We start from the raw sequence: 16,878 nt of genomic DNA, 5'->3' as shown, positions 1-16,878 counted from the left end.
CAGGAATGGTATATCATCACACACGGCGTTCAAATCCGCCGACCGAAACCATCCGGTATCTCATTATCGGCCATTGTAATATACTACCGAGGAGTCTGCAGTACGTATCATATCGCCTCTTCTGCCTGTGATCCGAGTAGAGTCTCGCAGATAGTCATATTCCGAGATACCGTATGAAGGCTGAAGAAGAGGCTACGGGTCCACTTGGCCGGCTCTCTCCCGGGCCGGGTCCGGTCGGTGAGAACTTAGCAGACCGGGAGGATCAGTTTCTACTTTCATTTGAAGATCATTATTCAGGCTCAATCCCAGAGCCAAGACGAGGGTTGGCGTCTGTGGCGTGGGCAGGATTCAGCCTCGTCACGTGTTCCACTGGTCTCTGTTGTTGTGCAGAGCAGAGCACTATAGCTGGACAGAGATTGGGGATACTCACTCCTTCTGGTCACATTCCAACAAAAATCCCTAGCTACAACCAATGCATTTCTTTGACATTGTGGTTCTCATTAGTCAATACAGAGGATTCTCGACCTCATTCCTGACAAGTCATTGGCCAAGTCTAGGCATGTGGCCCCTCTTACATAACACTTTGCCTGATCAGCACAGTAGATTACCTTAGAATAGGCATCTTTGCATGTCGAGAGGTACTTCTCCAGCTTAATATGCTTTATATTTGTATGCACACTACCTGGAGTATAGAACGGAATCAACTTTAAACCCTAGTCCAACCATCTCTGAGATGTAGAGAGGTAGTCCGATATGTCATGGCTCTACGGCATCCTCGCACAATATATATCTCTCCTCCAGCAAAATGCAGTTGATCATGCACAACCATACCCAATCACTCTGACAGTGGCCATCATCTGACGACCTTGCTAGGACTGATGAGTCTTACTTGAGGTCTATTGGTCTTACCGAATAGCAGCAACGACCACAAAACAACTCCAACTACTGCAGCTCACAGACGTGACACACACAGAATGGCTGACGTCAGGACACGTTACAGGCCATTGTCACAACCACAAGGGGGATGAAAAGACTCCTTCGTGTTGAGACCCCTTGATACTATTTCTTCTCTATTTGTCCATAAGGTAGCACCGTGGTCATTTGGTGAAGCTACCTGATCTCCGGGGCAGCTATATTACTTATTATGGGAGGTGGTGATCGATTTCCCGACCGGCCCTCTGTCTCCCAGCCCCTCCTCCTTCCCTCCTCCTCGCTCATTCATCCCTCTGCGAAGCGACGACATCTTCGCGCTGTGGTCGATCTGGGCAGGTGAGCCATCATTTTCATCGCAATTTTTGTCTTAGCCAACGTGCCAACCTGCTAATCCTGTCCAGCAACGGGATACGATGCTCCGTCTCCGACCTCTCCTCCCCGACCGCGCGCATCCTGCGGACCGTCTACATGCGACGGGTCAACATCTCCCTCTACGACGCCCAGTTTGACGACGATACCGGCTGTCAAATCCCCATCCCGAAGCATGTTATCAAATCGGTAGTCGGTGCGATCGTTCGCTTCCAGATTACGTGTGCGCAGATCGGTGTCCCCTCGGAGAACATCCGCATCATCGCGACCGAAGCCACGCGCACCGCCCTCAATGCGAACGAGTTTGTCGATGCCATCCGACGCGCCACCAACGTCTCGGTTGAGACTCTGCCCAAAGAACTGGAAGGAACAATCGGTGCGTGGGGGATTGCCAGTAGCTTCTCCGACATCGAAGGACTGGCCATGGATCTGGGGGGAGGGAGTATGCAGATGACCTGGATCGTCTCACATGCGGGCAACGTCCGCATCAGCCCCAAGGGCTCGTTCAGTTTCCCCTACGGAGCAGCTGCCTTGACCCAGAAACTCAATGAGCTGCGGAAGGGGAAGTGTCCAGACGAGGCACGTCAGGCGGAGGAGACATTCCGCCAGGAGATGGAGAGCAATTTCCGCAAGGCCTTTGAGCAGCTCGAGATTCCTGATACGTTGGTGGAAAAAGCTCGGACCGACGGGGGCTTCCCTCTCTACCTGTCGGGGGGAGGATTTCGTGGTTGGGGATACCTCTTGCTTTACCTTCATCAGGTTCGCGGACAGTATTATCCAATCTCCATCATCAACGGCTTCTCCGCTCCCAAGGAGGACTTTGAAAACACCGAAGTCCTCAAAAAGGTCGCTCGGACCGCCCGTGACATCTTCCGCGTCTCTGATCGCCGTCGAGAACAGGTCCCCTCCGTCGCATTTCTGGTCAATGTGTTGGCCAAAGCGGTGCCACACGGCATCAAAGAAGCTCACTTCTGCCAGGGTGGCGTCCGCGAGGGCGTTCTCTTCCGAGACATCCCCCCCTTTGTTCGACAGCAGGATCCGCTCGAGGTAGCGACCACCGCATTTGCCCGTCCGTCCGCGCAGGTGATCGCCTTCCTGATGTTTGGTGCCATCCCCGCACGCACCGAGGAGAGGACCTTTCCCGCATCGATCCGCGGGACCCTGATCCAGGCCTTTGCCAATTCGCTGTTTGTGCACGCCGCCATGTCCAAGGAGTTGTCCTCGACCGCTGCGCTGTACAGCACCAGCGCCGGCATCCTCGCGTCCACTTATGGCATCCCCCATGCGGACCGCGCGTGCCTAGCGTTGATGCTGCAGGAGCGATATGGAGGGGAACTGCCCCCGCGGGAGAAAGATTTCAAGTTCCGGTTGCGGGAACTGCTGACCCCCGAGGAAATCTGGTGGATCCGATACTTGGGGAAGCTGGGACTGGTGATCGCCCGACTCTATCCCATTGGAATGATTGACCCGTCCCGACCGCGCATCGCAACTGAGGCACGATGGGCCAGTACTCTGGGCAAACACGGGAATAAGACAGGCATCGAGTTGAAGATCTCGGTACAAAAGGTGGCGTATGACCCCACGCAGTTGAAGTCCGAACTGGAGCAGGATATCCGCAAGATCCACAAGGTAGGCAAGAAGAAGAATTGGATCGGAGGGAGAGACGGCTGGGGGATGAAAGTCAAAGTCGTTGTAGCTGAGGAGGAGATGCTGTGATATCTGAGATATTTCCTAAACAAGCTCACTTCTACTTGCCGTCTGCCAACGTGTGTTGTCGGGGTTACTCGCCGACTGCGGTTACTTCACTGCAAGTTGAGCAAATTCAAGAGATCATCTATAGCTACAATAGCGAAGACAAGTTCGAATATACCCTTTGTGCAATTCAACTTAATTTCTTCAAGAACGTCTCATACGACTGGGAGATGTCAACCCTCCCTTTACTCTCTTACAGCTCCTTGGCCCATCCCTACCAAAAGTCCTCGCCGGCTGCAGTCAAAGCCACATTCAGAGTCCGGAGTCCTCACAGACAAAAGGTCACCGAGAGGAATTGGACCTTGGCAGAGAAGGATGAACACATTGTCCTGTCACAGATTGAATCTAGAATGCATAGTAAATAAAGAGATTATATCACCGGATATGCCTGCTTCCCCGGAAGTATGCCATATCTACAATTCACAAATATTGCCTATGATTGGTCGAAATTGCGTTATGCATTATCTTATGCTGTTCTTACATAATCAGTCTGCTTCCCCGCATAAGCTTCCCCAGACTCCTCGGATCTTCCGCTCCTTCATCAGCCGCGACATCTTGTGCTGTGTGCATCGCATCAGATCTCAAAACAAAATGAAACCAATGAATTCAGTATGAAGACCTCGCCCAATTATGTCAACCTAGCCACCAGTCCTCATCAGTGTTCCATCTGCTTCAAACCCTACAAGCGACGGGAGCATCTCCAACGACATCGCAATTCCCACTCCGCTGACCGGCCCCATCGATGTCCGGCGTGCCCGAGTACCTTTCAGCGAGCCGACGTCTTGCGACGGCACCTCCGAACATGCGACCGCATTATTTCTAGCGCTTATCAGGGAGCGACCCGTAAGCGCGCTTGTGATCGCTGTGCACGTCAGAAAAAAGCTTGCAACAGCGCCCGACCGTGCCAGAACTGTTCCAAGAAGGGAGTGGAGTGCGCATATTCCACGCCGAAGAATGATACCCAGGCGGTCGAGGAGATACCTTCTACATCAGTTCCGCTAGGTGCTGATAGTAGAAATGTGGCAGCAGCAAGTGTTGATCTGTGGACGCCCGGCGCTGAAGACGCCGAGCGGCTGGACAGCACTGGATTCGACAATTTCGCCTGTCCAGACCTCGATCTTCTCCAATACTCCGACCAGACATGGCAAGATTTGTTTAATATAGGTTCAGAGGATCTCTCTCTGGCGAGCGCCGACCGCAACTACTTCTTCCATTTCCTCGACGCTTTCACCAGTCGGACTGGCTTCGTCTCGTCCTTTGAGTGCGGAACACTGGAGCAGAGATTGGATGTCCTGTATACCGTCGAGGAGAAAGAACGGCTCACAGACCCTTTTTGGACCATTAACGTGGACCAATCGAGCAATCTCGATAGCAACAACTCGTACGGGGTCTCATCGCAATGGCTCAATGACCCGCTGGCCTTACAGACACATCAGATTCTCCTTCTAATAAAGGAGGTCGTCATGATAAAGCCGCGTAATAGCTGTGTGACCATCTCATGGTCTCAGGACATCGAGCAACGATGTCTGCAGTTCTTCTCTCCTACGAGTCTCCGGAAGTATATTGAGCTCTACTGGTCGATCTGGTCTCCAAACGTGAACTTTCTCCATCGACCAAGTTTCGACCCAGCGAGTTCCAAGCCAATTCTTCTGGCGTCTATGGCCGTCATTGGTAAGGCAGACTCTCCCCCATCTGACCATAGCCGGTGCTGATTCAAATAAATAGGCGCCTGTGTTTCGCCAAACCTTGAAGATAACGACAATGCTCGGATGTGGTTCAATTGTGTAGAAGAGGCCGCTTTTGCCAATGAGGACTTCAATCGCGATCCAGTCTCGCCTTTTCACCCTGTTCGTGACAGACAAAAGATGCAAGCTCTGCAGGCCGCTTACATGGTCTGCTTGTACCAAAATTGGGAAGGCACTGATGCCAGCAAGAAGCGCATTCGCAGACATCGCTTTAGCACCGTCGTTTCGGTAAGCCGCCAGCCCAGAATTACGGGTGATTTACTGATCAATACCAGACCGTTCGTGATCTTGATATCGCAACAGCGCGACATGTCGACTACAACGCGAAGCACAGGGATGAGTTTGACTGGAGCGATTTTGTCGCTAGGGAAGAGTTGATCAGGTATTGTCACCCGAAGCGGACGTTTCAGAGATTGCAAGTTAACCCTCCTGCTAGGACTTTTATCTGGGTCTTTCTGCTGGATACAGCGTTTGTCACCTTCAACAATTTGCCGCCACGCATGGTCGTTAAGGAAATGAAGATGCATGTGGCGGCCCCCGAGTCTTGTTTCCAAGCACCTACGGCCGATCAGTGTTACGATGAAATTCGGAATTGGATGCCTTCTGCAAGCCTCCGTTGGAAGTTTTCCTTCCGTGCACTGTTCGAGACCCTGTGCATAGACGACCTGACAGTGAAGATGCAGCAAGCCGTGGCAGCCCTGGGTCCCTTGAACCTCTTCACGATCATCTCTGGTCTGTACCCTTTTCACAGCGGGACTCTCATCTCCCAAATACTGACATTCCCAGGCATTCACTCCTTGGTATTCCAATACCAGAGTTTCTTCAGCGCAGGACATCTGCTCCTACGGACTCACACCGCGCTGCAAAACTTCAAGCATATTTGGCACCTCTATGAAACCACAATAATTGGGCAGTTGCCGCATACGACAGTGGATGAAAGCAATTTGAACGCAGATAACATGTGGCAGAGAGTGGGATTCTGTCGCCACGCGGGCGATTTCTGGCTTCTTGCAAGTGTCAAAGTCGACCGACTGTCTGTTGCGGAGGCAGAGCAGCACAAGGCAATCAGAGGAGAACTTGTGCTAGAAGGCAGCGAACAGAGTGACCCGATTTTGTCGCAATACGATCAAACGAGTATGCGCCAAGTCAATGAACTCATTTCGGAATTCCAAAGAGTGCACCTCGGCGACATGCCCACCGCTGTGGATTGACCGACTCAACCACTTCTATTACACTGAGTGAACTATAATCTGCTGTTCCAACATAGTCGCTGAAATATGCCACCATATTGCGACCAATGGTGATCTCCTAATCCACAAGTGGGATGTACTGAGCTTCATCCCACCCCCATCCGATCCCCCACCTCCTCTCCGACCTGGGGTTATCCCACTCGATAACCGATAATCAAACCCCGGATTTCACATCTATAAATTACGATTATGGATTATGCCTCACTGCGGTGCTACTCCTGGACATTGATTAATTTAGCCAAGTCAGACGCGAGGCGTATATCGGATACCATGCTGCCTTTAGCGCTCCTTGGGGCTGTCGGAGCCCTTGTCTTTCTGGTGTTTCGTCTGCTATCCATAGGCCAACGGCCCAAGAACTACCCTCCTGGACCTCCCACCTTACCTCTCATTGGTAATATCCATCAGGTGAGATCATACGCTGTTCATATAGTCTCTGAATGCCGTACTCATAGCCGGCAGATGCCCACTCGCGATGCCCATCTGCAGTTCCAGAAGTGGGCACAAGAATACGGGCCCGTCTACAGTCTGATTCTCGGGACCAAAACCTTGGTCGTACTGTCAAGCGATCAGGCTGTCAAAGACCTGCTGGATAAGCGAAGTGCGATGTACTCGCACAGACAGGAGATGTACATCGGCCAAACGCTATGCAGCGGAGGCCTTCGATTGCTTATGATGGTAGGCCTTCGATGGCCCGAACACTAAGTGCACCGGTAGTGCTGACTCAAGCTAGGGATACACCCCAGTCTGGCGAGGAGTATGTGCCATTGAATCGCCCATTAGAGTCATGAGGCTGACAAATTACAGTTTCGAAAAATGGTTCATGGCCCCCTCAACGTGACCGCTGCCAAGTCTTATGTTCCTTACCAGATGCTCGAGAACAAACAGATGATGTATGAGTTTCTCACTCAGCCAGACCGGTTCCTATACAGCATTCGTCGCTACTCCAATGCTCTTACAACGACTATGGTTTTTGGGTGGCGCACGCCGACCTACAAGGACGAGAAAATGAAACAGCTTTTTGACGGCTTCTCTGAGTTTGCCGAGATAAACCAGACGGGAACAGCCGCCCTTATTGATTTCTTCCCGTGGTTGAGAAATCTGCCGGACTTCCTACTCCCGACGCAGAAGAGGGCCAAGGAACTCCACCAGCGGGAAAAGGCTCTGTACGTGGGTCACTGGCTGCGAGCAAAGCAGGATATCCGTGACGGAAAGATTAAGCCCTGCTTTTGTGTCGGTCTGGCCGAGGCCCAAAAGTCAGACGGATTCAGTGACGACCAGGCTGCGTACATCTCTGGAACATTGTTGGAGGCCGGTTCCGACACCACCTCCAGCACTCTGTATGCGTTTGTTCAGGCGATGCTACTCTTCCCTGACGTGGAACGCAAGCTTCAAGAGGAGATTGACCGCGTCGTGGGACCCCGCATGCCCACCATGGATGATGAGCAGGACCTGCAGTATGTTCGCGCTTGCATGAAAGAGACCCTGCGCTGGATGCCGACGACCATTCTCGGGGCGGTGCCGCACGCCGTCACACAAGATGACGAGTACATAGGTTACCACATCCCAAAAGGCGCTGGCGTCTTGAACAATGTGTGGACCATCAACATGGACGAGAAGCGTCACCCCAACCCGCGGGTATTCAACCCCGACCGGTACAAAGATGATCGCCATACCTTGGCTGAAGCAGCCGCCAACCCCGATGCCACCAAGCGCGACCAGTTCACGTTTGGTGCGGGTCGCCGAATTTGCCCTGGAATCCACATTGCCGAGCGCAGCCTGTTCTTGGGAATCTCGCGCATGATGTGGGCGTTCAATGTGGAGCCAGCGTTGGATGAAAAGGGGCGGCCCATCTTGCCTGATGCAGATCGTTTGACCCAAGGGTTTGTCTGTATGCCAGAGGAGTTTCCTGCTCGCATTACGCCACGGTCGCAGGCCAAGGCGGATATGGTCATCAAGGAATGGAAGGAGGCAGAGCAAGAATGCTTGGATCCAGAAACTAAGCAGTGGTTGCTCTCGCCAGTGAAATGAGGAGTTGGCGACTTGTGATACCTTGTCTTTATGATCTACGAAATGGTTTATGGATTCTCTCGATGTGATGTATGCTTATCTGCTTGTACTTATTCCGACACCTGATACAAACTCTGATCTTGCGCACGTCCCTCTTTACAATGAACCTCACAGGACATACAAATAATCAGTACCATGCCAATCATCTGCCATCACTTAATCGACGTGTTCGGTAACGGCCTCGTTCACTTTTTCGACATCATTATCTCGAGGAGGCATCTCGGGTCCCTTGGTTTTCCTCGCTTGCAAGACCCCAATTTCAGCAAGACCGACTCCCTCTAAACGGAGCTTTTCCAGGTACTTGGCCGCCTCTGCTTCCTCCTCCCTTTCTTCAGCGGACATCTCGGGACCCCAGAAGAGGAAGAACAGTATATATGCCCAGACGGCTCCCAGGAATATTGCCATAACCTTGCCGTAATCGAATCGCTTCTTATTAGCGGCAGTAGGGGGCAAAGGATACCGTGAACCGATCGTCGACTGGATTGTAGCCGATGCAGACGAGGCAAGGTTTCCGAGTTGATACGTCAATCCGACGAGAAGGGAGCGAAGCGCAGGGGGATTCACTTCCATCAGATGGATTGGGATAGGCCCCCAGACACCACCGACACAGAACTGCTCCCAGAAGACAGTAGCGATCAAGCTCATGTCGCGGGGCAGAACGTACACCGGAACCAAGGCACCCCCAATAACGCAGGTTACCATCATGGTCAAGCGTCGGCCAAAGAAGGTACTAATGTAGCCGAAGAAGTTGGCGCCGACAAAGGCCCCGGCTTGCCCCACGACCGTGATGACCGTGACTTGGGTTGGTTTGAGACCAACCTGGTCTTTTAGAAAAGTGGGATAGAAGTCCTGGCTTCCATGAGAGCAGGAGTTGAATCCCGTCATCAGGACGACGAGGTAGATGAACAGCACCCAGTTCTCTTTCAACGCTGTGCCCGAGTCTTTCAGGAACGACCGAAGGCCCATAGCGCGGACATGGTCGTCCTCTGCGTGAGCCTGCCGGATGCGCTCCTCGCGCTCGGCAACCATGACCTGGAAGTGATTGGTCTCGGGGAGCATCCAGCGGAACAGGATGATGAGGACTGGGGGAGCAGCGCCAAACCAGAACAGGCTCCGCCAGCCGTGGGTAGTGGTGGGGACCAGGGCCCGGTAGAATGCGGCTGCTAGGAGGTATCCAATGGCGTATCCCATCTCGAAACAGCCTGATAGTACTCCACGAGCATCGTAAGGAAGGTCCTCGAGAGCGGTGGCCGCAGCCGGGCCGAAGAGACCTAAACAGAGTTGTCAACAGGATGGCAAGGGATATGGTCTATCAGGGCGATCATACCTCCCATCGCTATTCCGTATAGAGCGCGGACACCGAGAAACTGTGGCAGAGTCTGACAGAATCCAGACGCAAGCTCCAGGACTATAAAAGCTGACAGTGTGATTATGAACGGCCATTTTCTTCCGTATCTATCCGAAAAGAAACCAGAGATCAAGGCGCCGACTGATCGAAGCATCAGAGTGATGGTGATGCCCTAGCAGAGAGCAGCAAATGTCAGTGGTCTGCTTTGAACAGCTGAATGAGGACTGGCTTTACCCAGGTAACACTGGTGACGGAGACGTCAAAGTCTTTTGCAATCTCAGTCACCGTCATGGACACGGTGAAGAAATCGAATGAATCCCAGGTCCATCCCAAGAAGCCAACAAGGAACATGAGCCATTGGTGGGAGGTCAGTTCCCGCAGAACGGAAATAGGATTGCGGATTTTGTTCTTGGAATATTTCAGCTAATATCAACCCGGATATAATGGGGAATAAGCGTCCTACCCTTGGAGGTTTGAGACTGGTGAATCGAGTGACGATGTACCGGCGTATCTGGCTCGAGGAGTAGAACCACCCCGCGGCCATATGGTTCCTCATGTTGATAGATTGCGCAGTCAAAGGTGATTTTCAGGCCAGGTCGGATTAGCGCAGACTCAGCACGGAGAATGACAAGCAGGGATAAATCTGCGTTTAAATCCTCTCATCACTCCGTGCGGACAGTCTGCACGCATCATGGTAAAGTCAGTCAATCTCCTTCCTATTCGGTATACAGACTCCTACACTCTGTGACGGCGACGAATGAGCCCTCTACGTGAGCACTAGTCCCTATGGAACTGTCAAGCAAAAGAAGCTCAGATACCAAGGGGCCAAACCTAGCCACATCCCTCATTCCGAGGTATTTTCGACGGTACTTACCCCGGACCTTCCAGAGTTTCCCGCCTTTTCTCCATCCTGATTGCCATAGAATGCGGGGTAATGAGCTGTGAACCAATCCATTCGCCCATGTTCGAATCGTGGCTTAAGAAGCGACGGCGATATACCCACTACCGCAACCTTATCCCACTTTTGCCTATCGCTCTCCACCACGTAAAATGGGGTCGGTTTCAGCTCAGAGCTGCAATTCGCTTGATGGGGGTAGCAAGCTCTCTTGGCTTATCGGGCAGGTTACATCTCTGCACAGCAGAGGCGGCCTTCAACCTAGCTCGGTTGCCCCGCACGACCTTGCGGGTGATATCATTCGAGGAGGAGGAGTAACTTTATAGCAGAGTATTGGATATCATTGGCGGGCAACCTGCAAGGCCCGCAGCTGAGGTATCCTACTATGAGCCACGAGAACGTCCATCTAGGCACTCGGACGATATAATATGAAGCTAATGTCTCTCAAACCGCTTTGACTTATTGCCAGTGTCTAGACCTTGGGCAACTCAGATAGCGACGTCCATGCGTCTCACTCTTGCTGGTGCCTGGATCTAGCCTCACTGACCATTGAGCTTTTCATAGCCGACAGCATCATGGCGACACCGAGCCAGTCAAAGCAGACATGGCGTCCCTTGTTGTAGCTATGTCTGCATGCTCAGACCCATCTGATCTGGCTGTTATCGGAGGAAAATACCAGAAAAATGGTTATTGGCGGGGATAGCGCAACAGCTGGCGACTGTAGGGTGCGTCGTAGTGCATGATGCAATGAAGCTACTGTTAACTACAGAGAATAACCGGTTGAATGATCTCACTTTGGTATGGCTTGATCCTCGTCTATCCAATGTTCTAATACCAAGTGTAATAAACGTATCGCGGGACCAACCATTTGCACGTAGGATGGACGGGATTCACTGGGGAGGGTGGCCATGCTGTCGCAGAGATATACCAGTCGGCAACGAGGCCAGAGTTGCCTGTGTCATGGAACTAGTTATAGGGCGAGAGGCGAACGCCTACACGGTCAGCCTGATGGCCTCGGACATCGCCTCGATGACTTCGAGGACAAAGCGGCAGCGGTTAGCGATGGAGTGTCTGTCATCGTCGGTCCGGATGTTGACGTCGTCATGGAGGAACTGGTCGAGGATATATCGTTCACCCCTGACGGGTCTGCTGGACTCAAACCAATGCACGCTCTAGGCAGAGAGATACCATTGATCTCAATCCCATCGACAACGGCTTCGATGGCTGGCTTCGATGGCTGGCTTCGATGGCTGGCTTCGATGGCTGGCTTCGCCGGCGTGTTGTGTTTGGTCCATCCAGGGTCGTCCCACTGATTCGAATATCACTCGAGATGAGGTCGACGGGCATAAATGAAGGAGGGAACGATTGCTCGTCCGACATTCAGAGCTGGCAGAAGGTTAAGGCTCCTTGCCATGAACTACATCGATCACTTTTTCCATGTTTGTATCTGATAGAGAGGAAAGACTGCAGGGATTCCGGGATTCCTGCTGTCTATACCGGCGACTCAGTCTACATTCACCGTACTTACAGATAGTACTTACAAGACGACTCGTGGGGCCAGCTTCAGTGAGCATCAATCGTGCCGGGGATGCGCACTGGGCGTAGTATTCCAGATCCATGTCATTGGGGGCATAACCACCTTTCAGCTCAACAGAAGATCGCAACCAAGTTCAGGGAAACAGCTCACAGTTAAAGAGGCTTGAAGAGGGCATCAATAGTTGAAAGAGAGCCCATACTGTTGTCGAAGACTACCAATGGAGTGGCAATCTCGTTTGGTAGTAATACCATTTCATCGAGGTCATCCAGTAGTATTCATATGATCATCTCTTACATATTATTCCTCATACATGAGCAATATAACCACCATCCATGCCGTGCACCTGCTGTTTATAATCGAGAATAGAGGTTGCCATTTGATTTGGCGATACTTTAAGTATTTAATTCTACTGCCTGCTTTCGGAACTGGAGGAGGGGTAATTGTGGCGATATGCAGGATGGCAGATGATACGCCAACAGCATCAGCTCCTTTCCGTATGCATGTATGCGCTGGCACTACCTTATCGGCCTGTGTAACCTGCCGACAGTCAGATAAACTGTGTATTTTCTGCTGTGAATTATTCGTGAACGAACTGATGTTTCTGCACTCGAAGAATGATGACCCAAGTCAACTACCCGGATCCCGCGCTACAAGAACTGATCCGCCCCATCTCCTCCACGCTTTCCTTCTATCTCAACGGGACAAGGATAGACCTACAGAATCCTAACCCGCATTGGACATTACTGGACTTTATTCGATCCCAGCATGGCTTGAAAGGTACGAAACTGGGATGCGGTGAAGGTGGATGTGGAGCCTGTACCGTTGTCTTGCAAACACGCGACATTCGGAATCCCCGACGAATTCGACATTTGGCCGTCAATGCATGCTTGTATCCATTGATCGGGGGTAAGCATAAGAATCTGTTCCAAAGACGATACTCATAGTGACTTGGCAGTGGCTGGCAAACATGTCATTACCGTGGAAGGACTGGGCAATGTCGACCATCCCCATCCTTTACAGGAGCGGTTGGGCAAGTTGCATGCTTCTCAGTGCGTCTTCGGCGCAAATAGGGACAGAAAGGCGGACGCTAATAGTGTAGATGTGGTTTCTGTACGCCCGGCATCGTCATGTCGCTGTATGCCCTCATCCGCAACGCTTTCGACCCCGATACTCTCGAGTTCACCCTGTGCGAGGATGACATAGAGATGAAGGGCCATCTGGATGGGAATCTCTGTCGATGCACTGGATACAAGCCCATCTTACAAGCAGCCAAGACGTTCATCCAGCAGGATCTGCAGCTTCCGTTACGCCCGTCCGAAAGATCCAGTCCCACCGCATCCGGCAACTTGACTATCTCCCCTGACTCGTACAAGCAGAGCAGCGGAAAATCTTGCGGGCGTCCAGGGGGCTGCTGTCGTGATACCCCTGGGTCATCCTGTTCATCCAGTCCGAGTAGTTATGGTCAAAGTTCGCGGACCAGCATGTCATCCCAGGTAGGACCATCGGCACCCCAATTCGAATTCATTCCATACACACCGAGAACAGAGCTCATCTACCCTCCTGGCCTGTCCAAACACATTGATCTTCCTTTGTGCTATGGCAACGAACAAAAACTCTGGATACGTCTTACCACCCTTGAGCAGCTGATCCAGATCAAGACGGCATGCCCATCGGCCACTCTGGTCAACGGTGCCAGTGAGGTGCAGGTGGACATTCGCTTCAAGGACGCGCACCATCCAGTGTCGATATTCATCGGAGATATCAAGGAGCTAGCGAGTATCAGCACCGTGTCGACGGCTGGACACGTATCTGAGCTGGTCATTGGCGGCACTGCCTCCTTGAACGACATTGAAGCCGAATGTCACCGTCTCATTCCTTTGCTGCAGTCTCAGGCGTCAGTTATACAAGCCATCGCCAAGGCTCTGCGATACTTTGCCGGTCGCCAGATCCGTAACGCGGCCTCTCTGTCCGGAAATATTGCTACTGCTTCTCCTATCTCGGACTTGAATCCGTTGCTCCTGGCAGTCAATGCAACGGTCGGCTCGCGCACAACACAGGGTGAACATTTGCAGTCCATGGACTCTATGTTTCTTGGGTATCGCAGGACGGCACTACCGGAGGGAGCAATCATCACCCAGATTCGCATTCCAATCCCGTCGCCGCAGGTACGCGAGATCACCAAGTCCTACAAACAGGCCAAACGCAAGGATGATGATATCGCCATTGTCACAGCCGGTTTCCGCGTGAGGCTAGACAACCATGCAGTAGTTCAAGAGGTTACTCTAGTGTACGGGGGCATGGCTCCTACTACCGTCCTCGCATCAAGTGCCGGCAAGTCTCTCATCGGTAAGCCTTGGGGAGATACAAAGGTCCTGGACGAAGCATTGGACGCCCTTCTGGTTGATTTCACCCTCCCATACAGTGTTCCCGGTGGCATGGCTACGTATCGACGGACTCTAGCACTATCGTTCCTTGTGCGGTTCTGGAACGATGTCCTCTCTGACCTACAGATCGGAGGCAAGGTCGACACAGATCTTACGGAAGAGATCCACCGGAAAGTCTCCCACGGCACGCGCGACAACAGAAATCCCCATGAGCAACGGGTAGTCGGCAAACAGATCCCCCATCTATCCGGGTTAAAGCACGCAACCGGGGAAGCTGAGTATGTGGACGACATGCCGCCGCAGCACCGCGAACTATTCGGCGCGATGGTGCTTTCCCAACGTGCTCATGCCAGGATCATCTCGGTCGATTGGACGCCAGCACTGCAACCCGGTTTGGCGGTAGGATACATCGACCATCACAGCATCCCTGCGGAGGCGAATGCCTGGGGTTCTGTCAAGCGTGACGAACCGTTCTTCGCCGTTGATGAGGTTGTGGCTCATGGGCAGCCCATCGGCATGGTCTATGCGGAGACCGCGCTGCAAGCTCAAGCAGCCGCCAAAGCCGTTCGCGTGATATACGAGGATCTTCCAGCGATTCTAACCATTGATGAAGCGATTGCTGCTCGAAGCTTCTTCCCCTATGGCAAGGAGCTGAGGAAGGGTGCTCCTCCGGAGAAAATGCAGGAGGTGTTTGCTCAGTGCGACCGGGTCTTCACCGGAACGACGCGTGTAGGCGGGCAGGAGCACTTCTATCTCGAGACCAATGCAGCGCTGGTGATCCCACATTCGGAGGACGGGACGATGGAAGTCTGGTCCTCGACGCAGAATACAATGGAGACACAGGAATTCGTCAGCCTGGTCACTGGAGTGCCGAGCCATCGCGTCAACGCCCGGGTCAAGCGCATGGGAGGGGCCTTTGGCGGCAAAGAATCCCGCAGCGTGCAGTTGGCCTGTCTGCTGGCCATCGCAGCCAAGAAGGAACGACGACCCATGCGGGCGATGCTCAATCGGGACGAGGATATGATGACCACAGGCCAACGGCACCCGGTGCAATGCCGGTGGAAAGTGGGCGTCATGAACGACGGCCGGCTAGTTGCCCTGGACGCGGATTGCTACAACAATGCCGGCTGCTCGTTGGATTTGAGTGGCGCTGTAATGGACCGCTGCTGTACGCATCTGGACAATTGCTATCACTTCCCCAATGTGCATATCCGCGGCTGGGTCTGCCGCACCAATACCCACAGTAACACTGCTTTCCGCGGGTTCGGCGGTCCCCAGGCCATGTTCATAGCGGAGAGCTACATGACAGCGGTGGCAGAGGGCCTCAATATTCCGATTGATGAGCTGCGCCGGCGGAATCTCTATGAGCAAGGGCAACTGACGCCATTCCTGCAGCAGATCGACGAAGACTGGCATGTGCCATTGCTCATGGACCAAGTGCGACGGGAAGCCCGGTATGACGAACGACGCGCGGCCGTGGACAAATTTAACGCGCAGCATAGATGGCGGAAGCGAGGGATCTGTCTCATCCCGACCAAGTTCGGTCTGTCTTTTGCCACGGCCATCCATCTCAACCAGGCCGCCGCGTCTGTTAGGATCTACGCGGATGGATCAATTCTGCTCAATCACGGCGGCACAGAGATGGGCCAAGGTCTCTACACCAAGATGGTGCAGGTTGCCGCCGAGGAACTAAGAGTCCCTATTGAGAACGTCTACACGCAAGATACCTCGTCGTATCAGACAGCAAATCCCTCACCAACTGCCGCATCATCCGGAAGCGATCTTAACGGGATGGCGGTCAAGGACGCCTGTGATCAACTCAACGAGCGCTTGAAGCCGTATCGCGAGAAGTTTGGCCCAGACGCGCCCATGTCTACGATTGCGCATGCTGCCTACTTTGATCGAGTCAACTTGACAGCAAGCGGGTTTTGGAAAATGCCCAAGATCGGGTACCAGTTGGGCAACTACGATCCGAAGACGGTGAAGCCGATGTACTACTACTTCACGCAGGTATGTCGAATGGCCCTCTCGACAGACAATGCTAATCATGTAGGGCGTTGCATGCACCGAGGTAGAACTGGATCTTCTAACAGGCGACCACACCGTCTTACGCACCGATATCAAGATGGATGTGGGACGATCTATTAACCCTGCCATCGACTATGGCCAGGTCGAAGGGGCATTTATCCAGGGACAAGGACTTTTCACAATGGAAGAGTCTCTATGGAGCCGGAATGGACAGCTGGCCACTCGTGGGCCTGGTAACTACAAAATTCCCGCTTTTGGAGACATTCCCCAGGAGTTCAATGTGAGTTTCCTGCAGGGGGTCTCATGGCAGCATCTTCGGTCTATCCAGAGTAGCAAGGGATGTGGTGAGCCGCCTCTGTTCCTTGGATCGACCGTGTTATTCGCTCTACGGGAGGCGCTGAAAAGTGCCCGTGAAGATCACCAGGTGCTGGAACCTTTGGTATTGGACAGTCCGGCGACTGCAGAGAGGTTGCGCCTCGCTGTGGGAGATCCGTTAGTTAAGAAGGCAACGGTTAAGGCGAAAGACGGCGAGACTCCTTTCTTTGTATCAGTGGCATAAGTGCGGGAGAG

The 16,878-nt window shown here is 52.8% G+C and overlaps 6 protein-coding genes across 6 annotated transcripts; 5 read left to right on the top strand and 1 right to left on the bottom strand.

Moving 5' to 3' along the window:
• Window positions 1-1,144: 1,144 nt before the first annotated feature.
• Window positions 1,145-3,018, top strand: Aspvir_002240 (putative transcription regulator (RTG2); the record flags this gene model as incomplete). Its single annotated transcript, XM_043273841.1, has 2 exons — window positions 1,145-1,269; window positions 1,335-3,018. 2 exons carry the CDS (start codon window positions 1,145-1,147, stop codon window positions 3,016-3,018), a joined length of 1,809 nt encoding a protein of 602 aa, XP_043129776.1.
• Window positions 3,019-3,665: 647 nt separating this feature from the next.
• Window positions 3,666-6,010, top strand: Aspvir_002239 (putative C2H2 transcription factor; the record flags this gene model as incomplete). Its single annotated transcript, XM_043273840.1, has 5 exons — window positions 3,666-4,725; window positions 4,780-5,027; window positions 5,075-5,181; window positions 5,236-5,531; window positions 5,586-6,010. 5 exons carry the CDS (start codon window positions 3,666-3,668, stop codon window positions 6,008-6,010), a joined length of 2,136 nt encoding a protein of 711 aa, XP_043129775.1.
• Window positions 6,011-6,319: 309 nt separating this feature from the next.
• Aspvir_002238 (cytochrome P450) lies at window positions 6,320-8,077 on the top strand (the record flags this gene model as incomplete). Its single annotated transcript, XM_043273839.1, has 4 exons — window positions 6,320-6,454; window positions 6,509-6,724; window positions 6,780-6,803; window positions 6,854-8,077. 4 exons carry the CDS (start codon window positions 6,320-6,322, stop codon window positions 8,075-8,077), a joined length of 1,599 nt encoding a protein of 532 aa, XP_043129774.1.
• A 195-nt stretch (window positions 8,078-8,272) lies between these two features.
• Aspvir_002237 (sugar transporter family protein) lies at window positions 8,273-10,020 on the bottom strand (the record flags this gene model as incomplete). The annotated part of the gene is made up of 4 exons (XM_043273838.1): window positions 8,273-9,387; window positions 9,444-9,636; window positions 9,699-9,872; window positions 9,928-10,020. 4 exons carry the CDS (start codon window positions 10,018-10,020, stop codon window positions 8,273-8,275), a joined length of 1,575 nt encoding a protein of 524 aa, XP_043129773.1.
• Window positions 10,021-11,267: 1,247 nt separating this feature from the next.
• Window positions 11,268-11,672, top strand: Aspvir_002236 (uncharacterized protein; the record flags this gene model as incomplete). The annotated part of the gene is made up of 1 exon (XM_043273837.1): window positions 11,268-11,672. One exon carries the CDS (start codon window positions 11,268-11,270, stop codon window positions 11,670-11,672), a length of 405 nt encoding a protein of 134 aa, XP_043129772.1.
• Window positions 11,673-12,510: 838 nt separating this feature from the next.
• On the top strand, window positions 12,511-16,867 carry Aspvir_002235 (uncharacterized protein; the record flags this gene model as incomplete). Its single annotated transcript, XM_043273836.1, has 4 exons — window positions 12,511-12,802; window positions 12,852-12,945; window positions 12,996-16,290; window positions 16,334-16,867. 4 exons carry the CDS (start codon window positions 12,511-12,513, stop codon window positions 16,865-16,867), a joined length of 4,215 nt encoding a protein of 1,404 aa, XP_043129771.1.
• Between the last annotated feature and the right edge of the window lie 11 nt (window positions 16,868-16,878).

Source organism: Aspergillus viridinutans (assembly GCF_018404265.1).
Source record: "Aspergillus viridinutans IFM 47045 DNA, scaffold_11, whole genome shotgun sequence".
Taxonomy (NCBI): Eukaryota; Fungi; Ascomycota; class Eurotiomycetes; order Eurotiales; family Aspergillaceae; genus Aspergillus; species Aspergillus viridinutans.
Note: the sequence above shows the minus strand (reverse complement) of the source record. Positions and strands in the feature narration are given on the sequence as shown.